Source organism: Pogoniulus pusillus, chromosome 2 (genome assembly GCF_015220805.1).
Source record: "Pogoniulus pusillus isolate bPogPus1 chromosome 2, bPogPus1.pri, whole genome shotgun sequence".
NCBI classification, from domain to species: domain Eukaryota; kingdom Metazoa; phylum Chordata; class Aves; order Piciformes; family Lybiidae; genus Pogoniulus; species Pogoniulus pusillus.
In genome coordinates this window covers 35,158,207-35,174,227 of record NC_087265.1, presented here as the reverse complement: position 1 = coordinate 35,174,227, position 16,021 = coordinate 35,158,207, and the positions used below count along the sequence as shown (strand labels likewise).

The following is a 16,021-nucleotide window of genomic DNA, read 5'->3' as shown; positions in this document are numbered from 1 at the left end:
AGAAATGTGGGAATCTAATCATCCAACACAAAACCAAGGTGTTCCAGCTAATACATGCCAAAGACCTTGAGGATATGGATTTAGAATGCTTTAGAGGAGGTGGATCAAAAGTACTTTACTTTACATTCATCTACAGCTTTCTGTTGCCTGACTTGATCATATTTACATAAAGTCAAGATGTTCTGTATTAAGCAAGGAAAATCCAGACTGAGCAACAGTAGCAGAGTGAGAGGTGTGGAACTGGCAACACTCGCTCATCTGTGTCTTTGCTCTCCTAAGCCTGACTTAAGGGGAGCACACTGCTGTTGTGGTGATGTTTTGGGAGTGGGGGGTTCAAATTAGACACAAACCAGAAGTTGTGACCGTCTGTGGTCATTAAAATTCCATTACACCTTTTGGTACAGAAGCAGTTGGTGCCAAAACTAGCCCACTTGAAATACAAGGCAGATAAGCTTCATGAAACCTGACAAGAGGCGGTCTTGTGAGGTTTGGTGGGTGTGTTTTCAGCCTGCAGTGGAGCACGGGGCACAGCCCCACACTGCCTGCCCAGAAATGACAAATACTAGGACCAGAAGCAGAGTAGCTGCACACTTGTGACCAGAAAACTTGCTGAGAAAGGTTAAGTATGGAGTGCGCAGCACGCTGGTAACATAGTTTCTGCAACCAGATTTACTCTCACTCAGTGGTGCGGGATTGTAGCACTTACATACACAAGTCTATCTGCTGGAGATAGAATCATGGAATAATTTGGGTTGGAAGGGGCTTTTAAAGGTCATCTAGTGCAACCTCCAAAAAATGAAGGGGTGAAAAAAAGTTAAATTGTTTACATCCGAAAAAATCTGGGAGAATTCTGAGGATCATTTTAGCAAGCTGCACTGTGAGATGTAGCCTAACACTCCAAGGCTGTGAAATATGAAGGGTCTCAAGGTTTTGCTGTAAGGTTGATCTCAGCAAAGAAACCTAAACTTGGGGTGAAGGTAAAAGCTCCTTCAAAACATGAAGTCTAAATAACCACGGTAGAAGGGAGGAAAGGAGTAACTGACAATTTACAGGCTCTAGCACTTGCTCTTATCCTTGAGTCACTCTGCTGTGCAGTGACCTAATCCAACTGAACAAATCCAGATTAAAAATAAACCTTTTTTTTCTTTTTCCCCTTCAGTTTGTTTTTTATCTGGATCAGTTCTCTGGTTTCATTCACCATGTGCTACAAAGACAACGTGTTAGTACAGCTGATGGTGTGGAGTACAGGCAAGGAAGCATTAGGAAGTAGAAGGGGAGTAGTATTGCTAAAACAAATGCAAGCAGCCCTGCTGTCAAAAACGCAACCGCAGCCTGCTACCAGAGCTTCCTTAGTATCAGGGCTGGCTTGCACTTTGTGCTGAAGGGGAGAAGGAGTTAGACAATTCTTTCAAAAAAAGGTGCAGAAATTCTCAGGTAATCAAGGCAAATAATCCCAAAATGCTGCTACTGGGACTCTGCACGTGATACATAAGGATACCAGAACCTTATGAAACTTAACTGGTGCAGCATCCCGATCCTGAAAAACAATAGCAGCACTTCCTATTGGTTCCTTCCTGTCAGACTAAGTCTCCTGCAGATTTTTTTCTCCTCTGTCCTTCTTTGGGAAACGAAAAAGAAATGGTAATTCCCTTTGCAACTTCCTTGGCTCAGCCTTCCTGTCAGGGAGCTTGCTAAATGCTTCTTGTCCTGTCCTGCTAGGAAGGCTTCGTGTCTGCACCCCAAGGGAAGAGATGTTTTATCTGGTGTCCTTGGTGGAATCCCCACAGCACCATCCCACACCAGCCACTGCCCAGGGAGTGAGCTCAACTGCCCTGGGTGCTGCATGCCTTTTCAGACAGTGGCTGATGTGTTCCATTGGCACTGCTGCTTCCCAAGCAGCGTGACAGCCTCTGTGCTATGCTCAGGATTCTACAGGGAATGGGTTAGCACTATAAAATGTTTTTCTTATGGAACCCCCTGGCAACACAGGAGACTTTTCCATTGGAAGAGTATTAAGTCAGAATTTCTGTAGTAAGGGGCTTCGGTTGCATTTGTTTTTTAAGCTTATTTGATGTGCTGCAAACTGCAAAACAGTGTCCTACAATGGATTGGTATGAGGGAACTGAAGTGTGTACTGCGCCAATTCTGCCTGCTGCTGGAGCTCCTTGAAAACCAGATGTCACATTTAAAGTGTAATCTGTGTTTGCAAACACATGGCCACACATTTAACAATTTTGGCAGCCACCAAAGAAAAATTCAAATCCTGATGGTTTTCCCTCTCTGCTCACCTGTCTTGCAGTCAGATGGAGCAAAAGCAAAAAGTTTTCAGACCTTGGATGGAATAATCTCTTATTTAGATGAGGAAAAAAACCCATTAATGTTTGCAGAGGGCTGAATTTAACTTCCCAGCTGGGGCCTCTCATCTCTAAGCTCCTGCAGACAGAAAAACACCAACTGCTAGCAAGATAATTCAGTTTCCCTTCTCTCACACTCCTAGGAGGACTGCCTACTGCCCCTGTGCCACGCTGGGTTTCAGTCTGGCAGAGCTTCTTCTGACCACTATACCCCCGGCAAGATGCATATCAAAGCTTCAGCCCCCCAGGGTTCATTAGAAGGCATTTATTTCTGCATATTCCAGGGGAGGGGCAGTTGAAGTAGGCAGATAACTTTCTTCACAATGAAAAAGACTGCCCTTACTTTCAACCCTTCCTTCAAATTGGGAGACATAAAAAAAATCATGAGCTCTTTTTAAATAATAATAAATACATTAGTTCTGCTGAATGCTATCTTGCTGGTACCTCCAGAAAAGTGCCCTGACACCATCTGATGGGAACTGCCAGTGAAATCTGTTAAATTTACTCTTGCCCTTGCTCTTAAAATTTAGTTCACTTCTGTGGGCTGAACACATATCAGAGCACTTGGCTCAATTAAGAAATATTATTAGCAGGTAGTTTTGCACAATAGGAATGAGGGAAAGTCAACTTGATTCTCTCTGCAAATGTGAAGCTTAGTCTGTGATTTGCTAATGGGCAGCAGTGAGTTATTCAGCTCATCACAACACAGCATCCTGCTCCCCTAGTCCAGAGGGAGATAGCTATTAATAAATCAGAACCCAGTGCTAAGCTAGAAGGATAAAAGGATCTACATTAATATGAAAATATTAATATCTGGAAGAGCAGATTATCATCTAAATGGGTTAGAATGAGATAGTACCATTGTTTAGAAGAAATCACTTGCTTCAAATCTCATTAGAGCTGCAATCATACTAGTAATGGAAGATATCTTCAGACCCCCAAAAGTGCTTTGGGTGCTTGATAAATGCAGTGTTCATGCTGAAGAGTTCAAATATCTGCCCAAAGCTTGCCCTTCATCCAATGTCAGATGGAGGATCCTACCAAAGAAAGCAGAAAGCATGGGTAGGACCTGCTGAAGGGTATGTGGCATGCAGAAGTGCTGCACTCCTCACTAAAGCAGGCATTTCCCAGAGGCACCCATGACTTGGGATGGATTTCTTTACTCCGCTTCCCTCCCAGAGTCACACAGGAGATGGGTGGAAATCTGTGACATAAGAATATGTTCTTCCAAGAATTAAAAGGAACTCTGCATAGTAGTGCCTGCTGTGTGGGGACAGAACAAGAGGCCATCATATTCAGGGCCTGTTTCCTCCCAGGCCAAGGCCCCAGGGCAGGCCCCCTCAAGGATATGTCCTTGGCAGTTGCGTCAAACATTCTTCTGGCATGGAGCATTCAGCCCTCAGTGCTCACAGCATGCTTCCCTCTACACCTGGCCATTTTAACTCTTTGTACTGAGCTGAGCAGAATCTATCCAACAGGAGCTCTGGTGCAGCTTGGCACAAAGAGGCAGCTCCCTGTGAAAACAGGAATGGCTAGCTACCTGTCTGCTTTCATTTGTCACACCCAGACAACAACAGCACCTTCTCTGCTGGCTGGGCAGCTGCTCTCTATCACCATCAATGGTTTATGGATTTCAAGTTGCCTCCTCAGTTTCCAAGGCAGCCTCATAGTTCTGCTCTCAGGAGGCTCCTGATATGGTACCAATCTTGGGGTCTCAGAGTTATCTCCAAGCATGTCTCCCAGCTCTTTCTGCACAGGATCCACAGTGGGATGGCCAGCATCTCTGCTCCTAGGTCTTTGGCAGATGGTCTTCTTAAGGTCGTGGAGAACAGGGGGAGGTGTCTGAGGACTGGAGGAAAGTCAGTGCCACTCTGGTCTTCAAAAAGGACAAGGAGGACTTGGGAAGCTACATGCCAGTCAGCCTCACCTCCAAGGTGATAGAACAGCTCATTCTGGAGGTCATCTCTAAGTACATGAAGGAAGAGAAGGTTATCATGCTTGACCAATCTGATATCCTCTTGTGATGGCTTGACTGACTGGGTAGATGAGGGCAGGTATCTTGAGGGTGACAGAGCACTGGAACAGGCTGCCCAGAGATGCCATGGAGTCTCCTCTGTAGACTGTCAAAACCCACCTGCATGCATTCCTGTGCAACATGATCTAGATGAACCTGTTTTAGCAGAGGGAGTGGACTAGATGATCTCTGGAGGTTCCTTCTAACCTCTACCATTCTATGGTACTCTGATACTTTCATCTGAATTAAATTGCTCAGGAATCTGTCCATCTGAATGGCTTCTGAGTTTTGTATAAAACTGACATCTAATCATGTGAGAAACCTTCAACACCTACCCAGCAAAACCTGATGTGGTTTGTCTTGCAGCTTTTCACCATCTGCAGGATGCAGATTCATGCAGCCTAGCCCACAGCTTACCAGTATTGGCACAGTGACTACTTGTCTGCCTAGGAGGAGACCAGTGCAAAAGCATTGTGTTTAGCTCACAAGACTTGCTCCCATACTTCAAGGAGGGAATAGTTGGCCTTGGCAGTACTGTCATTCAGTGATAAGAGTGCTCTTCAGTGGCGTAAAATCTTTTCATCCTTTTAAATTCAAACCCAGTCAAAGTATCAAATGCCCTCAGAGAAGGTTCTGCAGAGAAAATGCAAAAGCCGTTCTCGATGAGAATGTTGAAGCCAATGTCCAACTATATTGCCCAGAGCTATTATTTGCCTTTGGCACCTGTGGTGCTTCCAGCTTGAGTCACCAAACTAAACTTTCCAGCACATCCTTCAGGGAAGTGCCCGGCCAGGCCAGCAGTCTAGCTCATACTTGCTTCACACAGACCCAGGAAGACCTGTATATCATAAGCAGAGATGTTACAAACAACCTATGGCCCAACTGCCTAGAGGAGGCTGGCAAGTAGAATTTAATCTTCTCAAGATATGAAGGACCTTTCATAATACATGATTCTGAATTTCATAAATATTAGGACTGTTTTTTTGCATTAATGATAAAGTGGATAAAACGTGCCCTGTTTTGCTAGATAATGCCCTTCTGAAGTTTCACTGGGACTGAAGTGGATCTGGCATTTAAACTAAAGAAATCCCTGTTTAGTGTGTGGGAGTCTCTGGAGAGGCCACAGATCTGCATTGCAGCTGTGAAATACAGCATCTCCTCCGTTGCTTATCAGCAATCTATGCTTCTCCTGGGAAAATTTTGCCCAAAGGATTCAGCCCTTGCCAAATTTTTAACTGGATTTTGTTTGCTTATTTTAAATTTATTTTTAAACATCTGAAACCAACAAACTTCAAAAATGCTCTAAATCTATCAACTTGAGTTAATCCTTTAAAAACAAAATAAAATAAAAGCTCATTCCTCCAGGCAGCCAACTTCTATTGGTAAGACATGATCTAAAATGGTTTTAAATGACTGAAATTCTACATCCTGGGAAGAAAAAAAAAGAGTTTAATTGAAAAGAATCAATGCTTTGCTTCTCTTCTGTGGTATTGCACCCATTCATGTTATCTGATTCACTTGAATTTTAAAATGGTTCATATCAAACATGCATTTGTGTGCAAAACGCTGCTTTCCCAACCTTTGTGCTCACGTTGCAGTGACAGGGAATATAAGTACCCAAGGAGTGAGTCATCCAGAGCCAGTTCTACTTCATCTCCTCCCTACTCAGATCTCCATGAGAGCTTTCCCCGTGTCTGTGCCCTCCTCCTTCTTCATGTCTGTACTCGTTTATCATGCAAAAAAAATGGATGTCAAGGATAGAGCCAGATATTTCAGATCTAGAACAACCTCTATTTTTTCACAAGGCAGAATTTTGATCTACTACATGAGCCCTGGGGGTGGCATCTGGCTAAAAATGCAGCTATATCTCCCTCAATTTCAGAGGTGCTCCAAACAAGGGGGTGGAGTGGATTCTATAAATAGTGTGTACTAATCCATACTCCCATTTATAGAGAGGGACAGTAGAAAACACACAACTACAGTCTCTTCAGGGAATTTGTTAATATCAGAACCTTGGGAGACATCTTTGCTTGCTTCCTAGATGGCTGTTTGTTGGAAATACTGGTTCAGTAAACAATTTTCTCAACTTCAGTATCTCAGCAGCAGAGCCATTGCAGATGAGGATGATGTTACAGACCTTTCCAGTCCTGATGCAGGGCCATTCTCCCCAGTACACAGGTGTGGGTCCACATGTTTTTCTCCTCGCTGCACAGTACAAAGATGTCTGCAGCACATGAAATACTTGTGTGTCAGCGGTCATAATGAAGGCCCTATAGTGAAACCTCAGAAATGTATGACCCCGAGTCCTCTGGGTAAGACTGGTATTGAACACTAGAGATGTTAGATGGAGGTATTTCAACAACAGTTTTGTTTGTTCTGGACCGTGAGGGTTTGAGTTCTTCACCATGTGGTTAGTGGAACACTGGAACAGGTCACCCATGGAGGTAGTTGAGGCTGCATCCCTGGAGATATTCAAGCTGAGGCTCAGCAGGGCTCTGGGCAACCTGATCTAGTTGAGGACTCCTCTGCTTACAGCAGAGGGGGTTAGACTAGATGACCTTTGGAGGTCCCTTCCAACTCTGACCATTCTATGATTCTATGATATCTTCAGCTGTGTGTTTTGAATGAAATCTATTTACTTTGAAGACAGATAATGGTCAAACATCTGTAAGCATTGGTCTCATGTCATCATGTGGTATTCTGCTGAATGGTAGTGACAGAGCTGTCCAATGTAATATATAGCCAATATGAGAATTCTAAAGCTTCTGCCCATCCCTGGTGGCTACCCAGGCAGTAGAGTATTCACTGAAGAGGATGGTGAAGTGGTGTTTGTTTCTATATCCAAGTTGTTGCAAAGTATACCATGGCTCATGTCTTTAAGTTCTGCTACCCGTCTCATTACCCTGGGAAAGATTGGCACTATTAAATAGAGAACAATCAGCACTGGCAGCAAATAACCCTGCAGGAAATAAATACAGTGAAAGAGTTGTACATAGCAGATGTTGCTTGTTGATACAATCATGGATTCAGAGGTTATTGAATTTGAAGAGCTTTTCTGGAACTATAAAGGCAATATGCATGTGATGGGGTAAATGAGTGGAATGTGATTTAGGTTTAAAAGGTAACTACATATCTCTAAAATGTATATTTAATCTCACAACTAGATGGATGAATGTCTTGCTGCAATGATACAGCAGCAACACTAGTGTACATCTTGAAGGCAATGATAACTTCATATCCTGGGTGCGTCTAAAAGACTCAGGATGTTGTGTTGTGGTGTTCAGGGCCAGCTTGCTATAGTGGAAAGCAAAATTCAGGGCTGAATCCAGACTCGGAGTCCATATTCTCCTGCTGCTAGGAGCCCTAGCTTTGCCCTACTTGTTTGACAAGGAATAAGTAGGATTGATCTGATTTTCTTCCCTACCAGTTGTACTTTGCCTCATTATAAACTTCACCCTTTAAACTTCACTGTCCTTTCCCCTGCCTTATCTCCCCATCTCCTTCAAGGGCAACTGGAATGAAGGAGAGGTGTTTTTGCTAGGAGCTGTTCTGAGCTGAGAGGACAGGCAAAGATAACCCTTTCTCCTGCTTGCTGCTTGAAACAGCTTCTGCCCGTGAGGAGGGGCTGTATTGAGAATGTGTGAGAGAAAACACTGAAAAGGGTGAAAACGCACAAAAAGGGAGGGGAAAAAGGTACCGCAAGGAAGCTAGAGACAAACTTCAAGTTGTGGATTATTTCTCACCCAGGCTCTAATTAGGAAGCCTCTTATGGGACTGTGAAGCTGTCAGGATGCCAAATGTCAGCATGTTTATCAGAGATCAGGCAAGCCTCCTGTCTGCAGCAGCTACAGTTTGGTGCCATGATCCCCCTGAGTCCTCCCAGTGTCAGTGTGACTCACACTCAGCACTGGCACCTCCGGGGGCTTCAAAGCACAGCAGAGAGCTTTTCCTTCTCCCTTAAAAAAACAAAAAAATAACCCTTTTCCTGGGACTTGGCTTATTCATTCTGGCTCTGCACTGAGAGGGTTAACCCTAGGGTGCAGAGCACATTAGTAGTATGTGACTCAGATTCCCAGGGAAATCCCCAGCTTATCTGATGGAGCCTGTTAGTCTGCTAATTGACTAAGTTCCTATTAAAAGTGCAATGTTTTTTTAATGACTAGTAACAAAGGGCCAGATTCTGATCTGATCTTTTCACTTGGGATCATTTTTGCTGATGGTCTGGCCTTGCTGCTAATTGCAGCCATGCGGAGCAGGAAGGAGGCAGCCACCTCCCCAGCTTCACCAACCTCAGCACAGCTCAGCCTCACTCGAGAGTATGGAGCCGAAACCAAAGCACCAGCTCTCGGGCTTTGCTGGTGCAAGAGAGATACTGACTCCGAGCATCGAAACCTCTGCTTTAATGATCCAAGACTTCATGAAGCGTAATAGGCAGGAAGCTCTTAATAGGAATCTTCAGGAGGCAGATGGAGGTTGCAATGCAGACAGCAGCAGAAAGCATTTGTTGGGAGACTACCAAGGGCTCTGTGAAATGGTTGCTGCAAGTATCTAATACACAATCCAAGCTGTGCTCTCAGTTATTAACTTTCCTAGTGTTGAAATCAAATCGATTTGTTGATTCTGCATATAAGATGTTGCCTATGTCTGCATAAGAAAAACGCTGTGTATGCCTCTGCATATGCATATTCAAACCTTAACTTTAATTAAAATTATGTGTATTATATCTGCATCTCTTGTTCTCTATGGGAATTGAGTTTGAGAATGTATTTGCCTAATAGGAAGAGGAAAAAAAAGGTGATTAGCATTTAGAGTGAACTTAGTTGGGTTCCAGGATACTTCCAAAGGAGGTGATAACTGATCTCATTTCAGCCAGGCCCCAGCCACCTTGGGATGGGATTGAGCGAGTCACGACCCTGTGATCATATTTGCCTGCCTTGTCTCACCTGAAACTCCCAGTGGTTCCCCAAGACTACCTGACATCACAGCCAGGAAAAGTTCTGTCAAACAAAAATACTTCTTTTTTTTTTTTAAACTTGCTAACCAAGAATGAGATCTGGCCACCTTCTCCCCATGTGTCACCACACCCACTCCGTTCTTTTGTGTGTCCCTTTTGGTTTTCGTCTAGGAAATTTTCTATAAAAATACAGCAGCTTCTCTTAGAAGGTCCAATATATTCACACTGCTTCAAAAGTTTCATAAGAAATCCATAACTGATGGGGTTTTCCCCCACAATCACAACAGTTAGGTGTCAAAAATCTCAAGCTCCTGTTAACAGACGCAGAGCCTAAACCCCATGTCTTAGCCTGCTTCCTATTCCCCACTCCTGAGCTGTCAAATGCTGTGACACGGCTCCATCACACCGCAACGAGCAGTCCCAACAAACAGAAAATGATTTCCAACTGGCAAACATGCTGTTTATTTTCCAGAAAAATTGCACAGCTGATCAAGGGATCTCCTGCTGCTGTCAGCATGAAGAAGTGTTTAAACACAGGGATGGAAGTTTAAACATTTTCTCATTATCACAGAATAAAAAAAAAAAAATTAAAAAACACTAAAAAATAAAGGCATTGAGAGCCTCCGACCACCTGCTGTGCCAGTAATGAAGCAGTGTCACATGACCAGCCCGCCAGCACTTTTATCTCTGCCCCAGTATCATTACTGAAGTGACACCTGTCACATGACCCGCATCAGGGCTTTCATCTGCACTCCCCAAATGCAGTTCTGGCTTGTGAGGAGGACTATCTAGGTGCTTTCCCCCCCCCCCTCCCTTTAAACAATATCGCCCACTCGTGCCATTACAGATGGCAGCTTGCTCGAATTTTTTCTTGGGGATATGTAATTTGGCCAACAAACTTGCTCTGGATGAAGTAAAACAGGATCTTGGCCTGAGAAATAAGTTTTTTTCATACCTGAAGATGTTTATAAAGCAAATATTTATGTCTGATGTTAAACTCTCCTTACATAAAAAGATGTTAAAAGATTTCTCCAAAATCTGAGATTTGTTTTTAATTTTTTATTAGGTGGTGGGAAGAAACAGTTTGATGACCCTTGAGTACAGTGATCTCCATTTACATGCACTTCATAAACTCTCACCTGTTTTAGCAAAGCATCCTCCCGCTGCCAAGAGAAAATCTTTTCTGGAAAAAAAGAAAGGTCAATCCTGCACCCCTCTGCCAATATCTGTGCTTTTTTGTGAGGTCCTCAACAGCAAACGCCTAGATAGGCCCACATACATGATGGCAGTATTGAGAGCTTACTCACCTGTTTAGTCACTACCACAAAACAGAATGTAAAACATCCAGATGTCAGAGGGAATGGCCAACCATACAAACTAGATGTGGAGAGATGGGAGAGAAGAGATTCTGAACTTCATGGCTTTTTCTTTCTCCTCCTTTCCCACTCCACACTCAGCCATGCATGAAGTTTGGTACTTCTCTGACCCCTTCATAATCTGATTCAGGTCACTGGAGGAAGGAAAAACTAACTCAGCAAAAGAGTTAATAGTTTTCCACTTGTTCACTGAGTTAAATCAGCTCATCAAGGGCTTAGGAAAGTTCCAGAGGGCATAAGAAAGAAAGACTGTGAAGCTTGATTCAGAGAGGGAAATAGGGGAAGCAGGACTGCCCGGTTTCGGGTGGTGTTAACTTGGTACATAAATTCAGATGTGTTTCTTGTTACCTGCTCTTCCTGACCCATTACAATGCTGGATCCATTTTCCCTGAGTGCTGTTGCCTTTGAGAATGTGCAGGCTGGGAAATCTACTGAGATCAGTACTCATGATGTAAATAGTACTCCTGTTAGTTTGAGAGAGGAGTGGTTCCGGAACAAGTTAGAATCACAGAATCATAGAATCAACCAGGTTGGAAGAGACTTCCAAGATCATCCAGTCCAACCTGTCCCCCAGCCCTAGTCAGTCAACTAGACCATGGCACTAAGTGCCTCATCCAGGCTTTTCTTGAACACCTCCAGGGACGGTGCCTCCACCACCTCCCTGGGCAGCCCATTCCAATGCCAATCACTCTCTCTGGGAAGAACTTCCTCCTAACATCCAGCCTATACCTTCCCCGGCACAACTTGAGACTGTGTCCCCTTGTTCTATTGCTGGTTGCCTGGGAGAAGAGGCCAACCCCCACCTGGCTACAATGTCCCTTCAGGTAGTTGTAGGCAGCAATGAGGTCACCCCTGAGCCTCCTCTTCTCCAGGCTAAACAACCTCAGCTCCCTCAGTCTGTCCTCATAGGGTTTATGTTCCAGGCCCCTCACCAGCTTTGTCGCCCTTCTCTGGACACATTCCAGCACCTCTCTCAGATTCTCTCAGTTCTCTCTCAGACAGGCATATTTAAGGCATTGGGCCTCCAATGTTGAGTTAATGAACAGAAGAGTGCTTGGTTGCAGCACATCCTTTTGCCACGACCATCCTGGTTCTCTGCCCTTCCACATAGAGTGCTAGAAGGAACCACTCTTCAGCAATTTAACACGTTAATGGCCCAAATTTTGGCCATTATGGGGTAGCAGCTATGTAAAAGACCAAAGTCATTCTCTCTGCTGCTCTAGGGCAGAAGAAATTTACAGCTAATATTCTGGATAGACACCATGAGGAAAATTATTCAGTTCCCATCATTAAATCACTCACTGCCCTTTCATTTAACATATCCTTTTATTTAACTATCTCAAGCGCTTAGTGGCTCCCAATTAGGAGCAGACATCCAGCCCTAGCCATCCCACAGCAGGTATTAGAGATCCTGCTTCTTCACTGCTCTTAGTCTAGACATCTCCAAGAGTGCAGGAGGAACACGGAACGCCTCTATCCCAACTTGGGCACAATTTACAGCTGCTCTGAATGTGCAGTGTAACTCAGAAGTGGAGAGCTATCTTCTACCTATGCAGCCAGCCAGCCACTTTAGAAAGTGTTCTTACTTGTACCAGTTCTTAGACATTTTGGCACTGCAACAGCCATTGCCAGAGTGCTCAAGAACTGTTGCTGCTGGGGTGTTCCAAATGCCTTTTTCTCTACAAATAAGCCTGCTCATGGGAAGCCAACACAGAAATACAAAAGTAGAGCTCCATAGGATACTCCATTCTGATCTTGCTTACACTGCTGTGAAGTCACTGCAATGTTATTCCTGATTTATTGCAGAGGAAATGAAAGGTGGAAGGTTCTAATACTGAGACAAGTTACTGTTCAGTTTTGCAGAAGCAGGTCAGGCATTCACACTCACTTTGAGAATGTCTGGTCTTTGGGAGGCCTGGGTCCACAAAATCTTGAGGTGACAAGATTTTTGGTACATAGCTTACCTTTTCAGCAAGCCAGAGAACTTTAAGGATTGTCACATAAGATAAAGAATACCTCTGTCCTCTTAACTGAGCAGTGCCTGTGCGCTCTTTTATATAGCAAATCTATTCGTTCCGGCAATCATGTCTATAGTGAGAGCAAAGAGGAACATAAACAATTGTGCTGCTTCCTGCCCAGATCTGTGATGTTTGGTTAGCAAATAATGGTCTGAGGTGGGGCTGGAGATGCAGCTCCTTTACGCTAAAGCTACATCTTCCAAATCTATGGCTGCCACACATAGCTCCATGACTGATTTTGTTCTCATATCTCAATACTCTGCATACCTCTTGCTCAGAGAAGTTCTCCCAGTCATGCTAGTGACACTACTCAGATGAATAAGAAGTGTTCAAGATTTTGATGCCTGCACCTTAATTATTTGGTTTTCTCTTCTTTTTTCTTACCAGATCTGCTGTGAGGTTACACCAAGATTTCTGGTTTCTGATGTCCCAGAGCTGAGAAAATGTATCCCTATAACTGAAGCCCAGCAGATTAGCACACAAAGAAGGTAAGTTTCCTGTTTGCCTGACTCTTCCAGCAGTAATACAGTGGAAAGTTTACAGGAAATGTAGCTGGGAAAGAGGTCTCCAATTTCCCATGTATCCTGATCAGCACTCACCTTAGATTAGCTTTCCTTCTCATACTCTGTCAGCAGTCCTGAGATCAAGGAGACTAAAACACCCTGGTTACTCATTAATGAGGCAGGACTTTCTGCAATAGCTGGACCACAAATTTGCTGCATCTTAATTCTTTGCCATCTCCCCTCTGCTCATCAACACCTGCACACATTTGGGATCCAGCATAAGAAGACCCCTGAGCCCAGCTCTAAGCAACTAGTCTGTAATGCACATGTCTAATGCTCTGCTGGTGTGGAACCAGTATGCTGGTAATCCTGTTAGTAACGGCAGAAGCTCCCTCTAGGAAATTATAACAAATAGTCTTAACAATTCCTTTTGTTGACAACTTTATCCATGAAACCATCTTCCCTGGAGACTTCACTCAACTTTTGACTAATCCCCTCCATCCCTCAGGAGCTCTTTTGTTGAAGGAGATTGTAGGCAAACCCCAGGAATGGCAGGTCTCTGTAAGCCTTGGATCAGCCTCTACATTCTTTCAATTGTCACTCCCCATCTGTCCTGTTTGTACATCATTCTTCTGGTCCAGGGATCTCTCTATTAAGAGACACATGGCTGCGTTTATTCTACAAGTCCAGTGTCCAGACTGTGCTGTTACATCTTCATGGCCAAGTCAATCTTTCTGACATTGCTTTCTGAAAAACAAAAGGCAGGACATCTGCACAATTTCAGTCTCTTCTGCTAAAAGTTAATTTTTGAAAATATCACCCCCCTCAACCAAACTTTGCCCTTATTTTGTACTATCAAAAGCTTTGCTTCATTTTGTCAATATCAGGAGTTATTTCAAAGGTTCTTAGTATAACAGAGGGTAGAATTTGCCCCTCTTGCAAAGGAATTCTGTTAGAATAAAAATTCATGGCCTAAATCCTGAGTCAAAAGGAAAAATAAATCCAACTTACAAATATTCTGCAGGGCTTCAGTTACTTTGCTTGTTAATAGTTGGTTTAAAAGAAGCTCTCATCTTCCTGTCGATTCAGCTCCACTTAGCTATTACAGTAGCACATACATATAACAGCCAGTGCATTTTTTATCTCTATTTTTAGAGGCAGAATGAGAATAGAAACAGATTCCAATGAGCTTTATGTTCTGCTTTAGCAGGGAGAGAGGAATAGTGGAGTAGGGATGGAGTACTGGTATGGTGTATGTCACCCTGGGTTATATGCCTGGCCCTATCTTTTCCCTTCCTCAACCCAGAAGAACATGTAGGAGATTGTGATGATGGTCTGTCCCTTGCTGTGCTGCTCAGGGCCCATGAGTACATGATTGAGCTTGGTACACTTAGTTTTTTGGGTTTGCCTGGTTTTGTAACATTGCTCAGGTTGGCCAGTGAAGGAAGGCTGGTCAGTTTCATTATGTTCCCAGGAAATTCCATTCTCTCATGTGCCAGCATGAGGCTGTTGTGCATTAGATGCTTATCTACCTCTGATTAAATTTGAAAAAGCATACAGGACCCCCTGCTTTCCACTGGTAGCCTATTAAAATGACAAGAAAAAATTACTGTTTCATTTATAACCTTGCTTGCATGTTTGAATCCAGATGCCTTTCAAAAAGATAATTAATATTATGAACACTGTCACTTATAGAATGTTTTCCTATAATGAAGTGCAACAGAAAATTTGAGTTGACATTTAAGTTGGTTGAGTATGTTTTGTAAGCAGCTTTAAAAAGGGACACAATCACTTTGAGGCCAGGCTAATAAAATGTTTAAGAGTATCTCCTGCTATTTTCATGGTTTCACTATTCTGTATTAGATATTTGTGAAATTCTCCCAGTTAAAATTGGCTAAACCCAAGTTCATTAAACACTGAAGCATGAGTGTCCTTCTCAAAATAAGTTGTCCCAGAAGCCTTAGGGGAACTGACAACAAGCTTTTTTGGCAGGATTACTTCCTCTCTCATCACAAAGAGGGAAGAGCTGCTGTCTGCAGTCAGCTAGGCAGGTGAGCAGAGAATGTATGCAGGTTACCTCCAAAACCCATTCTTCTCACAGGACTGGCAGAGTCAAGTCCCTCTCAAACATGCTCAAGGCTGTCCTGTCTGTTTGCTGTTGTCTGCATGATGCGGGTAGGATGGGGTAGAAAGAGGCTGTGAGACCAGGCACCGAGTTCTGGGACCTATAGCAGGTACATGGCATCTACATGCATTTGAAAGCACAGATGGGTAGCTGAGGTTTGCCCTGCTCTCACAGCTACGTTGCCTCTTAGCTTGGCAAAGAATAGGACAGTCAAACCAGTCTGTCCTTAAGATCAGTTTCCAAATCTGCTGTGTAAGCACAAACCCAGCCAGTGACACTGAACTGGACACATGCTGTTAACAAATGCACAAAGTAAACAAAGAGACAGGATATATTTAAATCATATCTTCTGGTAGTTTCTTTCAATAACAGTGATTTTAAGTGATCTTTTAGATTTAAAATGTTGATGCTGAAGGATTGTTTTTGAGGCATGTCACACTAAAATAGTGATTAATTAAATCCCAGCTGAGGAGGTTTTTGCCTAGTCTGAGACTTGGGCATGTGATTAAACAAATTCAGAAATTCTATTATGCCACTGAGCATTGTGCTTTGGTGGTCATCGGTTTACTGATCTCCAGATCCAGTCAAGATGTGATCATCGAGCCTGGGGTATCATTTCTCTTTTCTCAGCTTCAATACACAAAGGACTTAATGTGCTAAGGATGATGGCAGTAGGT

General features: G+C 43.5%; 1 protein-coding gene across 1 annotated transcript in view; it reads right to left on the bottom strand.

Moving 5' to 3' along the window:
• Window positions 1–9,086: 9,086 nt before the first annotated feature.
• The window catches only part of CDK15 (cyclin dependent kinase 15), a gene marked incomplete at its 5' end in the record, with an annotated part of 41,629 nt that continues 34,694 nt past the window's right edge, over window positions 9,087–16,021 (bottom strand). The window contains 2 exon segments of the mRNA XM_064166070.1: window positions 9,087–9,139; window positions 12,285–12,389. Of these exon segments, the coding sequence (XP_064022140.1) occupies window positions 9,087–9,139; window positions 12,285–12,389 (158 nt within the window).